Consider the following 20,110-nt stretch of genomic DNA (forward strand, 5'->3'; position numbering starts at 1 on the left):
ACCGATTACGTCACTGAATACGTCACAAACCATTTTTACGACAGACATCGAATAATAATCGGCGAATACCGATAGTTTCCACCGGATGTTTCCGACAATCGGTAAAGTCAGTCATGTAAACTCAAACTGTAAACTTGTTCGTCTGTATTTAAAGTATTACCGTTTGAGGTTCTTGAAAAGTTTTCAATGAAAAATGCAACTGATTAAACAATCTGCGTTATATCTTTGTACATATTTTGTGCCATCATCAACATAACGAATTGCTTGTATTTCTGTTTCAAAATCTAACGACGTTTAATATTATGACTTCATTTAGGTAAGTTCTATTGCACTGAAATCATTGATCATCGTTAGACTTTATAAAAAGATCTTTACTCCTTTTGAATTTTAAAACTGCTTTATATTTATGCCAAAAGTTTGCTGAGATTTTGTTTACGATTGTAACATGTGACAGCTAGGGTTATGTGTTTATTAGCATAATTATCAGTCAGCCAAGCTTTTTTGAAACCATTATGAATCAACATTAACATCATCTGACGTCGTACATGAACTGTTCTTAACCAATAGAGCTATACCTCATATTCATCATGTCATTTTAACTTTTAAATATGTTTATGTCAAGATTTCAATAGTAGAATGATTATTATATATACTACTGAACATTGTGTACAACAAGACAACTGTCAATAAATGAGTTGTCAAGAAAAATGAACCTTAAGAACCAAGAATAGCATGAAACTTTGTTTTACACCACTGTATATGACAGATCATTCTCATTGAAATGCATCAAATTGCAATATTGCTACATAAACACAATGAGGATGAACATTTTGATGTTCACAAAAACAAGATTTAATTATTTATAAATGTTCCAAATGTGCACAGCAATGTAATTATATCTTACAATAGCTGTGCCAGGCCTAAATACCATACAATGATAAATAATCTTTTGAAAATTTCACTGTTTGATTGTAAACTGTTTTCTTTAAGATAAATCCCATTTCACCACCTTCCTATCTTGCCACGACAACAACAATGAATCGAGAAGAAGGTTTGAAAGCTTTGGAAATATCTATCAAAGCCATTGAAGAAGTCATTATGAACAAGAAAGGAACATATGTTTTACAACAAGCTGTAAGTGTTTGGTTTATATTTCTATGAAAAGTATATTGTATCACTAAAATGACATCCTCCTGGTGCCTCTACTATCCTCATATCATCCTGTTACCATTTCCCTAAGTACCCCATGCTGTATTAAGAGGGACATATTCAATCATTAGTCGTTTATATGAAAATTACAATGACATCATCCCAATGCATTGAAATCAATAATATTAGGACCCTGTGACATTGGCAATAATTTATGTTAACTGTCCACAAAAATTAGTTTTTCCTAAAGCTAATTATGCATTGTGATATCATAACAATGTCTTTTACATATTGAAGAAAAGTTATGTGTCTCCAAAACAAAATAAAATAACTAAACATGTTCACATCATTTACACAATGACTGTCTCATGTTTGCTTTCTCTGACTGTGTAACTATTATCAGAAGGACATCACTTGAGTCCATTGGACATTTTGTACACTTGTATGATGTATCAAAGATTTGAAATCATACAACTGACGTATGTTTAATGAGCTGCTGTTTTTTGCAGCTTCAGAGGAAAGAATAAAACAAGCAGAGTTTGTCATGTTCTTATTCAAGTAGTACTTTATGTTTAACTTAGGAGCTAAACATGTTTCATACAAAATGTTTTATGGTTTTTGATTGGTTATATGAAATGCTCTTTAATATGTATTAAATATAATTGGACAACTGTTTTTCTATTATGTCTGTTGATATAAAATTATCAGTTTTAACAGAAGTAGGCCTTCATAGAGATCAGAAATGTAAAAATCTTAAAATGATTTGAACTTATTCAGGAAAGAGGTCATTAGTATATTTTTATTATCCTAACTAACATTTTTATTTGACTTGATGGGATACTCTAGGGATCACGGCAAATCTTTGCCTCGTGGATCAATGGTAATTATCGGAATTAGCGGGAAAAACTACGTCAGAGGTCTGGTACCGACACAGAGACGCGATTTTTGTCATTTCTTTCTGGATAGTACGCCGTGCATCGAAGCTCCTCAGTTCGTAGATATATAAAAATTGCCAAATACCAGCTGTTATCCTTCTGTTAAAGTAAGTAAGCATTCTTTGTTAACGTTAGAATGGAGTTTTGTAAATTTTGATGAATTCAGACTGCAATATTCGTCATCGTTTCCACATTGAATGCGAAACTAATAAAAAAGGTATTTGTAATTGCAACTATGTTCAACGCATTTGGGTATAATTGTGACAATTTTTATCGTACAAAGAAAATTGTGCTAGGCTGTCGTCAATTTAGCTTTTAATATCTATTCTTTTGAACGGTTTCATGCGCCGTGTCGAAACAGACGAACAAACATGCACTTCCTTGAAAATTCAAATATGGCGCCTTTTAATGGCGGCTCTTAAAGTACACGTTTTATCGCTACGTAACTCGAGCAGCATTAAATATATTGCGATAAAATTTCACAAGAAGACATTTTTTTAGATACACTATTAATCTATGAAAAAAAAACGAGAGGCAAAATTTTCGTCATAGTAGCACATCGAAACATGTTTTATAATATTTAAGTCACGCTTTAGTGACAATCGTGTGATAAGTTTTGAAGTATGTATTGGCTCTTTTGCCTTCATTGTAACAAATCTATTGCGCACAAAGGCATATAAAGTTCCCCTGAATGCAAATAATTTGGTGTAAAATTATCGTGTTGAAACTTTTAAAGTCATTATTATGGATCAAAAATTACTTTGTAGCTTGTTTTTCTGAATTTTTTGAAAACAATTAATTCTTCTTTGGTATTTGATTCTAAATGATGTAGCCAAATAGCACAAGTGTTCATCACTTCTGTTAAAACTCAGAAATAGCTTTTAAGTCGATGATCTAGTGTCTGGTGTACAGTCCAAGAAGAAACCAATGAGGTTGTATGAGTCAGCAAGTGAACGATTGGCTGCGGAAGGATTTAGGCTTAGGAAGTGGCTAAGTAGCGATGAGAATGTTTTGAAAGAAATAGAAGCGAGAGAAAGAAGCATTTTAGAGAAAAGAAGGGCAGAATTTAGTAATTCGAAAGTGGTTGATGAGCAAACTTATGCCAAAGCATCAGTTGGGGAAAATAGTATCAGTGGAAGTTTTGAGAAAGTACTAGGATTGGGATGGGAGTGTAAGTCGGATCGCTTTGTATTTATCCTCTGGAAATTGGCTGAAAGAGCAAAGGCATTCATTCCAAGTAAACGAAATCTACTAAGTATACTTGCAGGATTATTCGATCCCTTAGTTATTATAAGTCCAGTTGTAGTTTGTGCTAAGTTATTGTTTCAGGAGCTGTGTATTGAGAAAGCTGAATGGGATAATGAGCTGGAAGGTGAAGAAGAAAAAACGTTGGAAGAGGTGGATAGAAGATTTAGAGAGAGTGAAGCGTAGGTTTAGGTATTTAGCTATTTAGCAAGATTGAGAAAGCATTTTTTGTCCAGGTGGAGGAAGGAATACTTAACAAGTTTAAGGGAGTGTCATAAGGTTGGCAAAGTAAAGGCTAGTTTGTGTCCGAAAGTGTGTTTGAGGAAAGTTTGAAAAGAGGATTTTGGAAAATAGCGAGAATCAAGAGATTGATCAAGGGAAAAGATAATATAGTCAGAGGAATGGAAGTCAAAGTTGTTAGCAAGGTAAGGCCACTGCACATAAGCAGGCCTCTTCAGAAACTGTATCCACTAGAGATGGATGCAAAGGTAAGTAAAGACAGTTGTGTAGAAATAGAGAAACAAGAAAGTAGTGAGAGAGGAAAAGTTTCAAAAAAGGGTTGCAGTGTAGAAAGTCATAGGAGACCCAGAAGGGCGGCAGCTGTAGATGCATGTTGGTGAACAAAAGTTTTGTTTGACCCTAATGGCTCAAAGGGGGGAGTGTGTGTCGGAACTTGTGTAAATAAGTAATAGATAATTGTTATTTGATACTAGGAACTTCTGGAAGAACGGAGATAGGAACTTATGTTAATACTTTATCAGTTGTGACATGTTGAAAGTCAGGTTTTTCTGTCGCTGGCTGTGAATGTAAAAGCTTGAATTGTTTAAGGTTATCTGTGATGTAGAATAGTTATATTGAGTAAAATTGAGAATTGTGTGTCGACTGCGCGTACAGTAGGATAGTATACAGTCCCAAAAACGAATTGACAGGCGCATAACTGCTTTGTGTTAACACGCAAAAGAGAAAATTGCTAAACAAACAAATTCCTTGTCTATCTCTATGAATGAGTCCAAATGATACTGCAGTGTTGCATTCAACAAAAATGGAGAGCAGTTAACCCCAAACACTAATCTACAAAATCAATATTCTACAGGTTTCACTCTCTCATTGTTTACATCATCAACCCATAAAAATCTTAGGCAATCCCTGTCCAAAGTATCAACTTCTATATTCAAAAATCCCTTTTCATTATCTGCCACTAAAGCGTCTCTCTTCTCTCTAAACCTCATCAAAATATGAAAGAGCAATGGTGCTAATTTGGGTCCTACATGCAAGCAGTCATTGAGCGAAGAAGCCTTGGGTGACTTTTTACATGATGCAACATAAACAACTCTTACTTTAGCTGTTTTTGCTTCCCTTCGAATTACCGCATGATGTGGTAAATAATGTATTTTATCAGCTTGCTCTAGTTCTATCACTGGTTCTATAATACCCCTCAATTGATCTTTGATTGTCTTATCATACTCTTCTAAATTTTCTGATTCCCTTTTTAGCCGTACTAACTGACCCTTTAATCTTCTCAACCTTATGCTGTAATTTGTATAATCTAAACTATGTCCTTCTTTCCAAGGCAATTTCACATTGTGTCAGTTACCATTAAACACAATAGAATCCCTTAACGATTCATGAACTTCATCTTCCTCAGCTATTCCTAAAGTTTCAAAATCCCACAAACGGTTGACATTCTTATCTAAACTTAAATTCCCTGAACTTTCATGTGCATTGAAGTTTACTTGAGTGTGTATGTTATCCAAATCATTTCTCGCTTTCATGGGGCCAGACAACACCCAACCTAACTTAGTAGACAAAGCAACTGGTTCATCTACCTGTCCCCAAACAACATTGCCTTACTAAACCACCAAAAATAATCTGCTCCAATCAAAACTTTAACATCTGAAACTTCCTTATCCTTGCAAACATCTGAAAACCACAGACCCTTTAAATGTGAATAATCCATCTTTCTCAACCCTACATGTTCATTCCTAATTTGAAATATACAGTCTACACTGTATGCGTCGATGCTTACACTCTCTCCCCCTCCAACTGACAACAACTCTAATTTAAATGCCTCTCGCAACTTACCTTTAGCCTTCTCTTGACCAAGCGACTTCAATTCTATCCATTCCTTTCTACTAGCCTGAATACCTTCTCCCTGTGTAATCTTTCTATTCACAAATGACTTGTGACCCTAACACTTCCCTCATCTCCCTTGATAAAAGCCTGTGCTGTCTGTAATGCTACCCTACAATGAGATCCCAGAATAGAATTGTTGGTTTGAACATCGCCAGTAAGAATCCCATTGGCTTCACAAATTAACCTATGGTGTGCCTTCCCACATGCATTACATTTATCATTACTATTACAATTCTTACTGACATGTCCTTTCTTAAACAAATAAAACATCTTCCGTACTTACGAATGAGTTGTTTTCTCTCAGTTACATAGGTTATTTTCTTACATTCATCTGGATTGTGTTCCCCGAGACAATAAACGCATTTTCTTTTCGCTTTACCGTTCATTGACACCTCGTTTCAACTCTCGTGCTTCGCGTGCAGTGCTGATGCTGACCCCATATGTCTTTGTCGCGTTTCTCGTTGTTTCTCCCCATCCTGTCTCTTGGTTTTCTCGCCGATCGGTGTGTGAGCTTCTCGAAGCTCCAACTCTTTAAGAATTGCGTTCAACGCATCTTTCATTGACCATTCCGTAAAATCAATTCCTCTTGTTTTTGTCAATGGAAAAGCGTCCGGCAACTTCACTATGACTTCCGGTACTACGATTGAAGAATATAGGCTTCGTCCACTCCACATGGATTGTAAAGGAGTCAAATCTCTTAAAACTACGTATGGACGATATATATTTTCAGTGTTGTGTATATTTTAGTACAAACGTCAGATTGGCTGACGTAGACAAGTTTGCGTATTTATAGAGTCTTTTTCTCGAACCTGCAAGATCGACAATATCGGGATTTGCCCTAGCTTCAGCAAACTATCACGAAGCCGTAGAATTGTTGAAACGAAAATACGGGAAAAGGAACGTGATAAAGAAAGCGCATATCCAGGAGTTAATGAACATAAAACCCGTAACGGAGGAAGGAGACATCGACAAGCTTCGGCGGTTATACGACACATGCGAGACAAGCTACCGGGGGTTGAAGGCCTAGCAACTGGGACATGAGACTCCTTGACGATGTCGTTTACATCCAAAATTGCTCGCTCGAATTCTGCCCGTATCTTTTCCGCATCTTCAATTTCTTTTCCCAATTCTTCCGCATTTTCCTCATTGTTTTATTTCAGCATATCGATAATCGCGTCATCAAGGATTTTCAATGTTGCGATCTTGTCGTTCAATCCATCTCGTAGTTGCCTCAGTTCGTTTCTATCGATCTCGCCGTCTGTTTCTCGTATTTTCTTTTTTAATTTACTAGCAATTTTCCTCGCTGATCCTCTATGTCCTGCGCGCACTCGTTTCTTCCTCATAAATTCCTCCATTCTGCTATTGGACTAACAAACTTGAATTTCCAAATAGATCTCCAACTAAAATATCTCCCACTCGAAGGACGAGGTGTAGCAATTTTCTCCTTTGCACGTTAGCACAAAGCAGTTATGTATCTGCCGATTCGTTTTTGGGACTGTTTACTATCCTACTGTACGCGCAGTCGACACACAATTCTCAATTTTACTCAATATAACTATTCCACATCACAGATAACCTTAAACATTTCAAGCTTTAACATTCACTGCCAGCGACAGAAGAACCTGACTTTCAAAGTGTCACAACTAATAAAGTATTAACATAAGTTCCTATTTCCGTTCTTTCATAAGGTCCTAGTATCAAATAACAATTATCTATTACTTATTTACATAAATTCCGACAACTTCCTCTTAGCTGTGGTGCATTGGAGCATGTTACATTTGATTTAACTTTTCCGTTTGATATTTCGAAGTTTTAGCAATAGTTGAAATGTTTATCGTAAGTCACGATCAAAGTTACTCATTCGTTGGATGAAAAACTATCTCAACAAAAATTTCAAATACATGAGGCAAAGTTACGCAAAATAACGTTTCCCACAACGGAAGTTTCATGTTTGTACTAAAATATACAGAACACTAAAAATATATATCGTCCATACTTAGTTTTAAGAGATTTGACTCGGTTCCAATCCCTTTGGGCTTGGTAGCTCAACAGGTAGAGCGGCGGACTAGTATCCCGAAGGTGCGAATTCAAATCTCGTCCAAGTCACATGTTTTTCATGTGCATGTAAAAAAACCGTGTTAGGATTAATATACTAAAAATATATACTTTTCCCCTAAATTCAATGTCGTGAAACCTTTGTAAAGCGATTCCTTCATAAGCTTTGAAGGAATTTTAATGCAAATAAATAAACGTTTACAACTGTAGCCATTGTGAATGTGAACGTATCCACGTTCTCACTTTAAATATTTGAAAGGTTTCTAATTAATGATATTCATTTTTTCTATGTTATTTTTGTAAGAGTATCTATGATGTTCTTTAGAATGCCTCCTTGTTTGTCAAAATCAGTAATGAGAGACGTCTACTGCATTTATCCACAAAAGTATAATGCTGTACCACAATACAACCAAACGATCATTGCTATGCTCCAAAAAAGACCTGAGCGAAGTCCTTTCGCTAGAACTGATATGTACGATATTGTGAGCTTGCTTTACATGTCGAATGAGTTGGTTGAAAAAGAGATCATGAAAAGTGAAGGAGAAAATGCACTCTCGTATATTCTGTCTCATCTTGATGATCAATCAATGACAGTTTTACTTGGAACCTACGTTAAGCAATTTTTCAAATGTACTATATTTACGAATGACGCCTTTCCTCTTTTTCCGTACAATGAAAACTGCCTAAACGGTTGGTTTACGAAGAATGTTTCATGTTTTAATGATGCAGGGGACCAAACTAACCAAGAAGTAGAGATTTTTAATGCAAGTAACAAAGATAAAGCTAAAACATGTATCGCCGAGTTTGTAAAATCAAAGAAAAGCAAAGACAAAGATAATGAGTTATATTTCCATGGCACTGATCATTCGTCTGCTCAGAATATTCTTGAGAATGGTATTAAATTAGGTAAAGGTCGTGAAAAAGGCGACTTGTCACATAGAGATGGCTTCTACATGGCAAATGATTATGAATACTCGTTAACGCAATATTCTAAAAAACCAAAACCAGCCCTTCTCATTTTTTGTTTACGCCCAAATAATTTGAACGGTTTCCGAGAATTGTATTTATGTGATAATCGCAATGAAAAAGTCTTTGTTTCAGTTACTCAATACTTTAGGGCTGGAAGGAAAGACCGTAAAGGTTCCATGAGCAGGGACCACCTATTTTCGGATTTAGAAAGGTGCGATTATATCAAAAGTCCAATTACTAGTGATGGTCGTTCAGCAGGTGACCCAAGGGAAGATATTCTGCAGGTTTGTGTAAAGAAACACAAAATGGCTGAGGCAATGAGTTGTTCCCCATTTTTGGTGGGTGCAGTCTTTATAAAGCCTGATTCGTAGCAAATTGGCTGTAAGGGACGCAAGAAAACAACAAAGTGAAATGAGTTCAGTAACAAACAGGTTGAAATTGCATGGAGTTGTGTTCTCCATGAAAACAATCGTATCACACTTTATAACGTAACTCGTAGGACATATTGATTTTGTATGTAGTCACTATTTACCATTGCAAAAACTGAATTGTAAAAATATTGATGTAAACAAATTTTAAACAATTATTGGATGACGTTGAGCGTGATGTCAAGAAATAAAGTTCAACGTATACAAACTGGGGCCTAGCACCACGAGATATTTTCCGAAGAGTCGTCATGCAAACGTGTTTATCAAAATAATCAAAATGTTATGTAGATTTTCCCGACATTAATTCAATTTGTATAGGTGAATGAGTGAGTTTTTCGAGATTACAGAAATTTTTTATTTATTCATGAAAAATTTTCTCTATTTTGTTGATTTTAACTTCAGCGCACGGACTTTTCAACAGGCAAGTTATTAATACGAAGCTTTAGCAGAACCTACGAGTACGACTACGAGTACGATTTACGTCATTTTGGCGCGAAAACATTTTTGCGACAACAAAAACACGTAGCCGTTATCAATCTGAGTACGATGTTTTGTAAAAAATTCGTAGTCGCGACTAAGATGTCTTTTTAAGCAAAGAAAGTAGGTATATTTCTTCATTCTGTAAGGAATTAGCTTACTGTAATATTTTCGAGCATCCAGGCTTTACTTTAGAACCTTTTTTGAGCGCATATGTATTATTTAAAAGGAAATATGACCTTGATAACTTTCATGTATTTCGTACGCAGAATGAATGGTAAACAAACAATAAAATAGTATAAATATATCGTACATAAAACTTAAAATAGTGAAGATTTTTCACTCTAAAGAGGCCTATGTTCTCGCAAAACCAGTATTATCGATTCTTTAATATCATTATTGACAAATAGAGCCGTAGCTGCTTCGCAAACGTCGGTGTTTTACACAATAAAAAGGCTCGTTCTGTTGTTTACAACTGAAGCAAAATTTTGACAAAGCGATAACGACAACAACCTTCCTCGTGCCATTCCCTTACAAGGTCAAACTTCGTACTCGTTCTCGTAGTCGTACTCTTGCTAAAGCTCCCTAATATCGACCGGCTCGTATTTTTCGATTTCGTCTGGTAATGTTTTCACAACACTAAAGTAGACTCGCTAAAGTCTATATTTCAAAAATCTTAATTACACCAACCGAATGATTTACTACCATTGAGTACCTATATCTACCAGCTAAATTGAAACGCAACTCTTTTCCTCGACATTTTTTAGACAAAATTATCAAAACGTAAAGCAGAAAACACCCAATTAAATCGCCAGACAACAACATACAGGAACTTTCCTACAACGATACTAACACTACACGATATTCAAACTTCCATAAATAGCGTATTTTTCTAAAGTCACCAAAAAGCGATTAACAACACTTATCAAACGATACTGCGTACCTTTTGAAATTAAATTAATCTTTGTGCCTTTTTGGTTTAAAAGATTCGATTTCTTTCAATCTTAAATCTGGGGTAGTAAATTGTTACATTATTATCATTTACATGTTTGGAAATTACCATACTAATAAATTACCCAATAGTAATTTTGAAGCAGTGAACTCCATATATATACAATACATTTTATAGATATAAAATTGAAGCCTAAGTCCTAGTCTCTTGCGCAGCTTGTACGTCAGTATCATTCCCCTGAGTGCCAAACATACACGGCCAATATATATTTGAATACAAATTGCGAAAGCATACACATATAAACAACATCACGACAAGCAACACACGAGGCCAACTCTTCGCAAAAGGTTATTTTTTACAGTCGAAACTTTACTACAGTGAGTTCGTTGTAATTTACAACTTGTAACGAGGAAAAGCCAACTGAAAATTGCACTGTTTGCTAAAAAGACAATACAATAGAAAATATGACGAGAAAATATTCAAGCATAAATTTTTCTTTCGTCGGAAGGTAAATTTTCAAACGGTGTCAGACAGTGTTTGTCTCTTTTTGTCCTTTCAATGGATTTAAAGATTTGTTTTTCCGAAGAAAAAGGAAACTTGAATATCCAGTTTCATAAAAAATATTGAGTCTATAACTGGCATTTTTACTTTTTAAAGAGCGATTGTCATTTTCATCGATTTTGATAGTGCTGAAATACTAAATGGTTGTCATCTCAAAATCAATAATTGAATATCCTTAAAGACTTTCATATGTTTTAAAGGAAAACCGCAGCTTAAGAGCAGATTGACTGTGTATGACAAAAATATATAGTAGCTATATTAAAGATGTTTTCATTCTATATGTAAATTTTGTCGAATAAAAATTCATACCAACAAATCCTTTTAGTCTATTTGAAAAACGTAATAATAATTTTGCACTGAGGATGATGTAGAATTGAAATAAATATAGTTAAAAGATTTTCTTCATAAAGATAAAACTGACTAGTAAAATGAGTCAACTGAGGTCAAACTAAAGATCTAGGATATGAAAAAATACAAATTGTTTATAAACATGCGAGAAACACGAGTGATGACAAATGATGACGACAAATATTTTTTTGGATTCAGTTATCATTCCAGTTATTTAAACATTGAGTTCACTGTTCTGCAGCGACTTAGTCAGGTGACCAAACAAACGCTTCAAACCCACAACTCCTCGCGGATCAATATGACAACATCGTTTTTCCGTGTTAATTTTGTTTGTTAATTTCTTGGTTATAAAAGTAGCAATTTTGGACTTATCGGACGAGTATTGAACTAATTGATGGTGAATAATGGGGACAATTTCTTGTTTTTCATGCTACGTTACGTAAGTGAGCTTAAATGTATTTCTTAATTGTCATCAATCTTTGCCAATGTTCGTCGTTACGTTGGCACCTAAAATCGAAACCAGCGTTTTTGTCTTGTTGTTATATTTTGATTCTATTTTATATTATGTCTGTAAGCTGTTAAACGTTTAGTTTCTCAAAAAGTCGTGCTAATTTGCGAAAAGGGTTGTTAGTGAACTCAACATTTTTGAAATACCAAGAATGTTGTATACTTTTGCTGTTCGTGGCCTAACTTCCGTGAAGAGAAAATTTTTTATCGTAAAATTACGGTGGCCCATAAGGGACACGACCAGTTTCTCCGTAGAAATCGAGCTTCTCCGTAGAAATCGAGCTTCTCCGTAGAAATCGTGGCCCATAAGGGACACGAGCAGTTTCTCCGTAGAAATCGACCTTCTCCGTAGAAATCGAGCTTCTCCGTAGAAATAGACCTTCTCCGTAGAAATAAACCTTCTCCGTAGAAATAACTACCGTGAAATTGGCACCACAATCAACACAACATTCATCACGACATTCATCACCACATTCAACTAAAATTTATCATTCAAAATGATAAATCGAAAAATCGTCTTTAAAACACGTTTTCCAACAAATACAACAGTAAAAAACAATTCTTAACTGTTTATTACTATTTTACTGTCCTTAACCATCACAAAAAATGTATAAAAGTCAAGAAATTGAAGAAAACACTAAGATTTATATTACAGTGTACTTTCCATTTCTCTTAAATAGCCTATAATTTAAAAACTACACGGTAGAATTTTTTTAAACTTGGCCAGAATATAGATAATTATATTGTCTAAAATATATCGAAAACCTGGAGAGTGCACAAAAAATAAGTTGTAGAAAATCATCGACAGAGTTACGTGACAAGAATGCGCGTAATATGATCTTATATAATTAAGTTAAGAATTTCAAGTCATTGCTAAACAAGGGCCTGTAAATAAAAAACTACACTGTAGAATTTTTTTAAACTTTGCCATATTGTAAATATTCTTATTGTATATAACATATCCAAAATCTGGAGAGTGCACAAAAATATAAAAGGAATAATATTCCTTGAGAATGTACTCTGGTATAAACCTTGAAGTTGGCACCACATTCAACAAACAGCTCTAAAGCTAAAAAAATACACCGTAGAATTTTTTTAAACTCAACTATATTATAGAATTTTATATTGTCTAAAATATACCCAAAATTTGGAAAGTGCACAAAATTATAAATGATAGAAAAATATCGACAAATTTGGATGACTCAAATGCGCGTAGTATAATATAATTCTCGACTTAATTATATAAGATCATATTCGTGTGATAAAAATTAATGCCCAACATAAAGTTCTGATTAGAGCCATGGAAATAGACAAAAAAAAACAAATTGTAAAATTAAATTTATTGTGACGTTTCGTCTTTACTCAAGACATCTTCAGACAAATAATAAATAGGATGTTAAGACAAGATATTATATTTACAAAAAGGTGTTAAATTACTACTAAAGGAAGCGGTGTCGAATGGATACATGATAAGGAAGTTAGGAAGTAAAATAAAGAGAAATTGAAAGAGGTTAAGTGGAATGGAGTTTCCTTGCACATTAAGTGAAGGCTTGTATTTATTGATTAGAAGGCTTTCATGAATGGAGAGTTCATAAGTATCGTTGGAAGAGGAGATTATTTTAAAGTCGTCTAAGTTGGGGGTGTGTCCAGTTGCGTTAATGTGAGCAAGAATGCTTGATGATGCAGGGTGGGAAACTTGGTTGCCTGTAAGGGGGGATATTCCCAAGTGCTCCGAAAATCTGGTGTGTAGATGACGTGTGGTTTGACCCACATACGAGGCGTTGCAGCTTCGACACTTGAATAAATAGACTACACCAGATCTCAGAGGTTTGGGAATTTTGTCCTTAAAGGGGAAGAAAGAAGAGATAAGTTGGGAAGGGCGTAAAACAAATTTAAGAGATATATGTGGGAAGGCTACAGCACAAAAGCTATTGATTTGTGTGCGAATTTAAAGGGAGTGCATGACGGTGAAAGGAAGACAAAAATAGATGGGCATTTTGTGAGCAGACAAGATAGGTGGTTTAGGGGCAACGGTGTTGTTAAGGGACGTGTGATTTGGTCAATTATACGTGAAAGAAAACCGATTTTGATGAGTGACTTTTTGGTAAATTCGAGTTGTGTGTGAAAATTTTTGTAAGTAGAACAAAGGTTGAAGATGCGGTGAAGTAAGCAGGTGACTAGTGAAAGTTTGTAAGTACGTGGGATGAAGTTGTGGAAGTTAGTGAAGAGGCCAGTGAAAATAGGTTTACGGTAGACGGAAGTGGTGAATTTTCTATTTGTGTGAGAGATGTCAATGTCAAGAAATAATAGTTTTTTGTTTTGTTCGATTTCAGCTGTGAATGTGATGTTAGGGTGTTGTCGGTTCAGATAGTCAGAAAAAGAGGGACGTGATCGGAGGAATGAAAAGTAAAAACAGTAGTCAACGTAGCGTCGGTAAAGTAGTGGTTTGAATGAAGAAGGACATTGACTCAGCCAGGATTTTTCGTGAAAGGACATGAATATATCAGCAAAGAGAGGGCCCAATGGACTGCCCATAGCCACACGATCAATTTTCTGGTACATTTTCCCGTTAAAGATAAAGTGACAGTTCTTAACAGCTAGAGAGAGTAGTTTTTCAAATTCTGTTGCAGTGAGTCCGTTGAAGTACTGGTGGTTGTTAAAAATTCTTTTGGATATTATGTGGATGGTTTCGTCAACAGGTATGTTAGTAAATAGGGATACGACATCAAACCTAGCAAGGACAACATTACTGGAGTTGATATAGCAGTTTAGGATTTCTTCAACAAACGAGAAAGAGTCTTTGATGATGAGGTTGCTTATAGTGAAGGGTTTTAGGAGTGGGATGAAAAACTTTGCTTGTTTATACGAATAGTGATTAATGGAAGAAAGAATGGGTCTGAGAGGGATGTTACATTTATGTATTTTAGGAAGGCCATACAATATACCTATTCGTGAACCAGTAGGGTAAAGTTCTTTGTAAGTTTCTTGGCCGATAGATTTGGCATCTTTCAACTTTTTTAATAAAGACTTCACTTGATTTTCTCGTTGTAAAGTGACTTTGACTGGTTCTCCATTAAGAGGTTGAAACTCTCTAGTGTCAGATAAGAGTGTGTCCATTTTCTTTGTGTAGTCGTCTTTGTTAAGTATTACGATGCCATTTCCTTTGTCATGTTTAGTGATGAGGATAGTTCTGTCGTTTTTTAAATTATTTAAAATGTTCAAGGCTTCTTGTGAATATAGAAAAGGTGGTGGGCTGTAACTTCGGAAACCTGAGTGGGCAATGTCTTTTAATTTGCATTTGATCGAGTCTGGAAAAAATCCTGATGATTCATTAACAGGTTCTCGTTTGAGACGGTTGTAGAGTTTTTCAAAGGGTGTTAAGAAGGTGCAAATGTTTAACTTTTTCGGTGGGATGGAAAAGTTTAAGCCGTTTGAAAGGATTTTCTCTCTGTCAGTAATTTTTATTTTACTTCCTAACTTCCTTATCATGTATCCATTCGACACCGCTTCCTTTAGTAGTAATTTAACACCTTTTTGTAAATATAATATCTTGTCTTAACATCCTATTTATTATTTGTCTGAAGATGTCTTAAAGTAAAGACGAAACGTCACAATAAATTTAATTTTACAATTTGTTTTTTTTTTGTCTATTTCTATGGCTCTAATCAGAACTTTATGTTGGGCATTAATTTTTATCACACGAATGTGATCATATATAATTAAGTGGAGAAATATATTATACTACGCGCATTTGAGTCATCCAAATTTGTCGATGTTTTTCTATCATTTATATTTTTGTGCACTTTCCAAATTTTGGGTATATTTTAGACAATATAAAATTCTATAATATAGTTGAGTTTAAAAAAATTCTACGATGTATTTTTTTAGCTTTAGAGCTGTTTGTTGAATGTGGTGCCAACTTCAAGGTTTATACCAGAGTACATTCTCAAGGAATATTATTCCTTTTATATTTTGTGCACTCCAGATTTTGGATATGTTATATACAATAAGAATATTTACAATATGGCAAAGTTTAAAAATTCTACAGTGTAGTTTTTTATTTACAGGCCCTTGTTTAGCAATGACTTGAAATTCTTAACTTAATTATATAAGATCATATTACGCGCATTCTTGTCACGTAACTATGTCGATGATTTTCTAAAACTTATTTTTTTGTGCACTCTCCAGGTTTTCGATATATTTTAGACAATATAATTATCTATATTCTGGCCAAGTTTAAAAAAATTCTACCATGTAGTTTTTAAATTATACGCTAATTAAGGGAAATGAAAAGTACACTGTAACTTAAAGTTTTGTGTTTTCTTCAATTTCTTGACTTTTATACATTTTTTGTGATGTTTAAGGACAGTAAAATAGTAATAAACAGTTAAGAATTGTTTTTTACTGTTGTATTTGTTGGAAAACGTGTTTTAAAGACGATTTTTCGATTTATCATTTTGAATGATAAATTTTAGTTGAATGTGGTGATGAATGTCGTGATGAATGTTGTGTTGATTGTGGTGCCAATTTCACGGTAGTTATTTCTACGGAGAAGGTTTATTTCTACGGAGAAGGTCTATTTCTACGGAGAAGGTCGATTCTACGGAGAAGGTCGATTTCTACGGAGAAGGTCGATTTCTACGGAGAAGGTCTATTTCTACGGAGAAGCTCGATTTCTACGGAGAAGATCGATTTCTACGGAGAAACTGCTCGTGTCCCTTATGGGCCACGATTTCTACGGAGAAACTGGTCGTGTCCCTTATGGGCCACCGTATAAAATAGTAAGTTATATGAATGTGCTATTTTCTTGAAAGCATTTATCCCTTATGTTTTTGGCTTTTTGATTCTTATAAGTAAACTTTCAGAGGCGAGTTTTATAATTTCGTTGCCTTACGGTAACATGACTCGACGTTGTATGAATTTATATTTAGCTTGAAAATTCTGCTGTTCTTATTATTGTTGAGAAGTATTGTTTTATATCTAAGGTTTAAGATAATTTTGTAAGTTTTTGGTAAGAACTTTAAGCATAGATTTGTGTCAAATGTTTAAGTGTGACTTGATGTTTATGTTTTTGTCCGCTCTTCGTTCTTAGTATGAATAAATATGCAATCATCGGCAGTCATGCATGAACATTATCCTATCCTTCGGAAACATTTCACATCAAAGAATGGTAAAATCAAGGAAAAGCGAACTGCTAAAAACAATGAAGATGTTGAGAAATTTGTGACTGTTCTTAGCGGATGGCAAGCCGAATTGCGTATCCTATGCAGAAGTCTACAAAAAAGTGCTGGCAGACCTGAACGCCACTTAATTCGTTCAATTTGTGTTCTTCATCAGTGTCTTGTATTTTGTTGTATCTTGTTGGACAAGGTAAAGACATTATTGTCTGATAAAGGTAAACTCTCTTATGAAGAGATAGAACAACTGATTTATCTAAAAGTACATCTCAACAATTTAACCAAGCTTCTCAATGAAACAAATCTTATCTACAACAATTGTTGTGGCATCAAGCAAGAAATAAGAGATGATGCGAATCTTGAAAATATTACAAATGCTGTGAAATATATAAAAAGTACCATTTCCAATCTAAACCATCCTGAGATAAATGATCTCTTTGACTTAAATATCACCCCAGAAAATATTTTGTGCTCAGTGCTTGGTTTGAAAGTTGAGTTTGGTTTCAGGCTTTACAAATTAAGTCCTCACATGAGAGAACACAGGAGTGAAAAGGAAAATTTGCTAAGGTTCTTGAAGGAGTTTGAGGAAGAAGACAGCATAGAAAATCTCGGAGATAGTAAGGTTGCTAAAATCTTATGCAAGATTGGTTTTACAAAGCATCGATCTAAATTTATTGCTTAATGGATAACCAACATGGCAGATCCAAATCACAAACCAATTTTATCCTGGGTGGAAACTTACATTGAAAATCATTTTAAGTATAATGTCTTGTTAAATGATCAAGTCTTCAATTTCCCATACGAAAGTAATCTAAATGAATGGTTTACTGAGTATTTCTCATGTTTTGATGAAGAGGGAAGACATAGTCATCCTTTAAATATGATCAATGTTGAATCGCAAGAAGATGCTCTATGCCATGTTATATCAATATTTGCAAAACTAAATAAAAAAAATCCTGAGACAAAAGTGTATTTCCATTCTACTGTTGATGAAGAGGGAAGACATAGTCATCCTGTAAATATGATCAATGTTGAATCGCAAGAAGATGCTCTATGCCATGTTAAATCAGAAGTTGCCAAACTAAATAAAAAAAATCCTGAGACAAAAGTGTATTTCCATTCTACTGATCACAAAAGTGCTGTGGATATTCTGGAAGACAGAATTGAGCTTGGTTTTGGTCGAGACAAATCAGACTTCTCTGATGGAGAAGGGTTCTACATGATAAATGACGCAAAGTTCTCATTGGAGCAATATGGATTGAGCAGTACACATCCAGCTATTATCATGTTTGATGTGAGTCCTCAAAAACTGAGCAAGTTTAAAGGAATTGATTTATCCAGTGCTGAGAAAGAAGAAGATTGGAAATTGATTGTTGAGTATTTTCGCTCAAGTAGCCATGGTATTGGTAATTTACCCAAGAATTTGTTCTCACACATAAGACAATGTGATTACATCAGAGGTCCTGTTTCTATAAATGGTTCTATTAAAAATAACACATTATCTCAAGGTGTTGAACAAATTTGCATAAAGAAACGAGAATTGGCCAAGCAAATAGGGCATCCATCATCAATTTTAGGAGCCATTTTTCTTAAAGCTCATGAACTGATTCAAAAGGAAAATGAGCTTGGCAGTAAATCTCGTCTACCTTTAATCTTATAAGTAACTGGTGTTATACCCAAGAACAGTTGGTATAACATATTTTATTGTATACTTATATCTAGAACCAACAGTTGATCATTGTAGACTATGATTATCTTTTTACTATTTATACCTAAACATCGTGATATACTCAAGTTAGGAAACGAACTATTTACTGCTTGTTGTAGATTCGATAATTTTATTTGGCTTTTGTATGATGTCATGATGAATATCAAAAAATTTGGAATTTTTGTTCTTTAGTATTCAATCTGTTAGCATTGTACTTACAGCTTGTTGATGATGCCTTTAGAGTGCTGAGTTTTTTTACTTAAAAAAATTTGCAAAACAACACTGGTCTGCTCTTTGTACAACCACACAAATCACAAATGTTTCTAATATTTAAGGCAAATCAGCAATATGTTACTGCATAACACGTGATTAATCCTCTAAGTATTGAATATTTATATATAGTCAATGGCGCGGTATATTTATGGCTTTGTTATTGTGAAATTGAGGGTCAGTGTTTATTTGTTGCTTTGAATTGTATTCAGAGCTACAAAATTTCGACAATGACTTCACGAAAGCGTTGCTACAATGGATTAAAACATGCAAAACAACATATGATATTATTTTTCATTTCATTCGCCGTACTTTGTGGATTTTTACTTGGTGCTTTATTACATGGCAATGTTCAGTCGTCCATAGATCCAACACCAAAGGAATATGCAATGTCCTTTCTTGGTGAGATTTGGGTGAGAGCATTAAGACTTTTTGTTCTTCCTTTGATTGTATCCAGCTTGCTTTTGGCAGTCGCTGAATTGGAGTCAAAACAGAGCGGAAAATTGGGAAGAAGAACATTGCTGTATTATCTTAAGACTACAATGTTTCCAATTTAACCTGGAAATGTTAACGTGAAAGAACCAGAACCGAACGAAGAAAACGTTGAACCGATACATTCTGTGCTTGACCTAATAAGGTTTGTGCTAAATATTGATAAATTTACTGATTTAGCGCCCTGCTTTTGCGTTCACTGCAAAAATCTTCTTCTACGTATAAGTTATATTTCTATCAGTTAACGACAATGCTTTTTACTTTTTTTGAAGGCAACTTTATTTATTATAACGTAAATGCTACGTTCGCAAAACTGTGCAAGTGTACGAGATTTTCGAGCGCATACGGTAATCGCGTTATCGCAATATTCACTAGATTCTTAATCTTCTATTTGTGACAAATTTGCCTTAAGTACAAGAGGTGACTATGACTTTTTATACATTATTATATTCATATTTGACACTTTTTATTATGCCATACGAACCACAACTACCAAAGTGATAAACACCACAAGATCATAATGCTATGTTATAGAATACCCGTCCACTCACTATCTACTTATATAATATGCCTTGTTCTTTATACTTTGTTCTTTATTTTGACCATTAAATGACACTAAATGATACTTGATAAATAATAATTGAGAACTAAACGATATTTTAGTTTAACTTAAGCCTGTATGGGTGCCTTTAAAAATGGACGGG

General features: G+C 34.5%; 2 protein-coding genes across 4 annotated transcripts in view; both read left to right on the forward strand.

The window, feature by feature from the left end:
- Window positions 1-9,122, forward strand: part of LOC124448104 — a 59,642-nt gene extending 50,520 nt beyond the window's left edge. The window contains exons 1-4 of one of the 2 annotated variants that reach the window (XM_046999114.1): window positions 54-316; window positions 991-1,134; window positions 1,996-2,191; window positions 7,843-9,122. In XM_046999114.1, coding sequence (XP_046855070.1) covers window positions 7,844-8,857 — 1,014 coding nt within the window. In that variant the 5' untranslated portion in view covers window positions 54-316; window positions 991-1,134; window positions 1,996-2,191; window position 7,843 and the 3' untranslated portion in view covers window positions 8,858-9,122. Of the gene's footprint in view, window positions 1-53; window positions 317-990; window positions 1,135-1,995; window positions 2,192-7,842 lie in introns of those variants that run through there. The other variant, XM_046999115.1, reaches the window with a different exon arrangement.
- A 2,423-nt stretch (window positions 9,123-11,545) lies between these two features.
- LOC124448106 lies at window positions 11,546-18,838 on the forward strand. 2 transcript variants are annotated; one of them, XM_046999125.1, is made up of 2 exons: window positions 11,546-11,691; window positions 16,852-18,838. In XM_046999125.1, exon 2 carries the CDS (start codon window positions 17,631-17,633, stop codon window positions 18,594-18,596), a length of 966 nt encoding a protein of 321 aa, XP_046855081.1. In that variant the 5' UTR covers window positions 11,546-11,691; window positions 16,852-17,630; the 3' UTR covers window positions 18,597-18,838. The 2 variants fall into 2 exon arrangements, with proteins under 2 accessions (XP_046855081.1, XP_046855082.1); XM_046999126.1 differs by lacking the exon at window positions 11,546-11,691 and adding an exon at window positions 16,415-16,540.
- The last annotated feature ends 1,272 nt before the right edge of the window (window positions 18,839-20,110 follow it).

The sequence above is a fragment of the Xenia sp. Carnegie-2017 genome, unplaced genomic scaffold, assembly GCF_021976095.1.
Source record: "Xenia sp. Carnegie-2017 unplaced genomic scaffold, XeniaSp_v1 HiC_scaffold_23, whole genome shotgun sequence".
In the NCBI taxonomy this organism is placed as follows: domain Eukaryota; kingdom Metazoa; phylum Cnidaria; class Anthozoa; order Malacalcyonacea; family Xeniidae; genus Xenia; species Xenia sp. Carnegie-2017.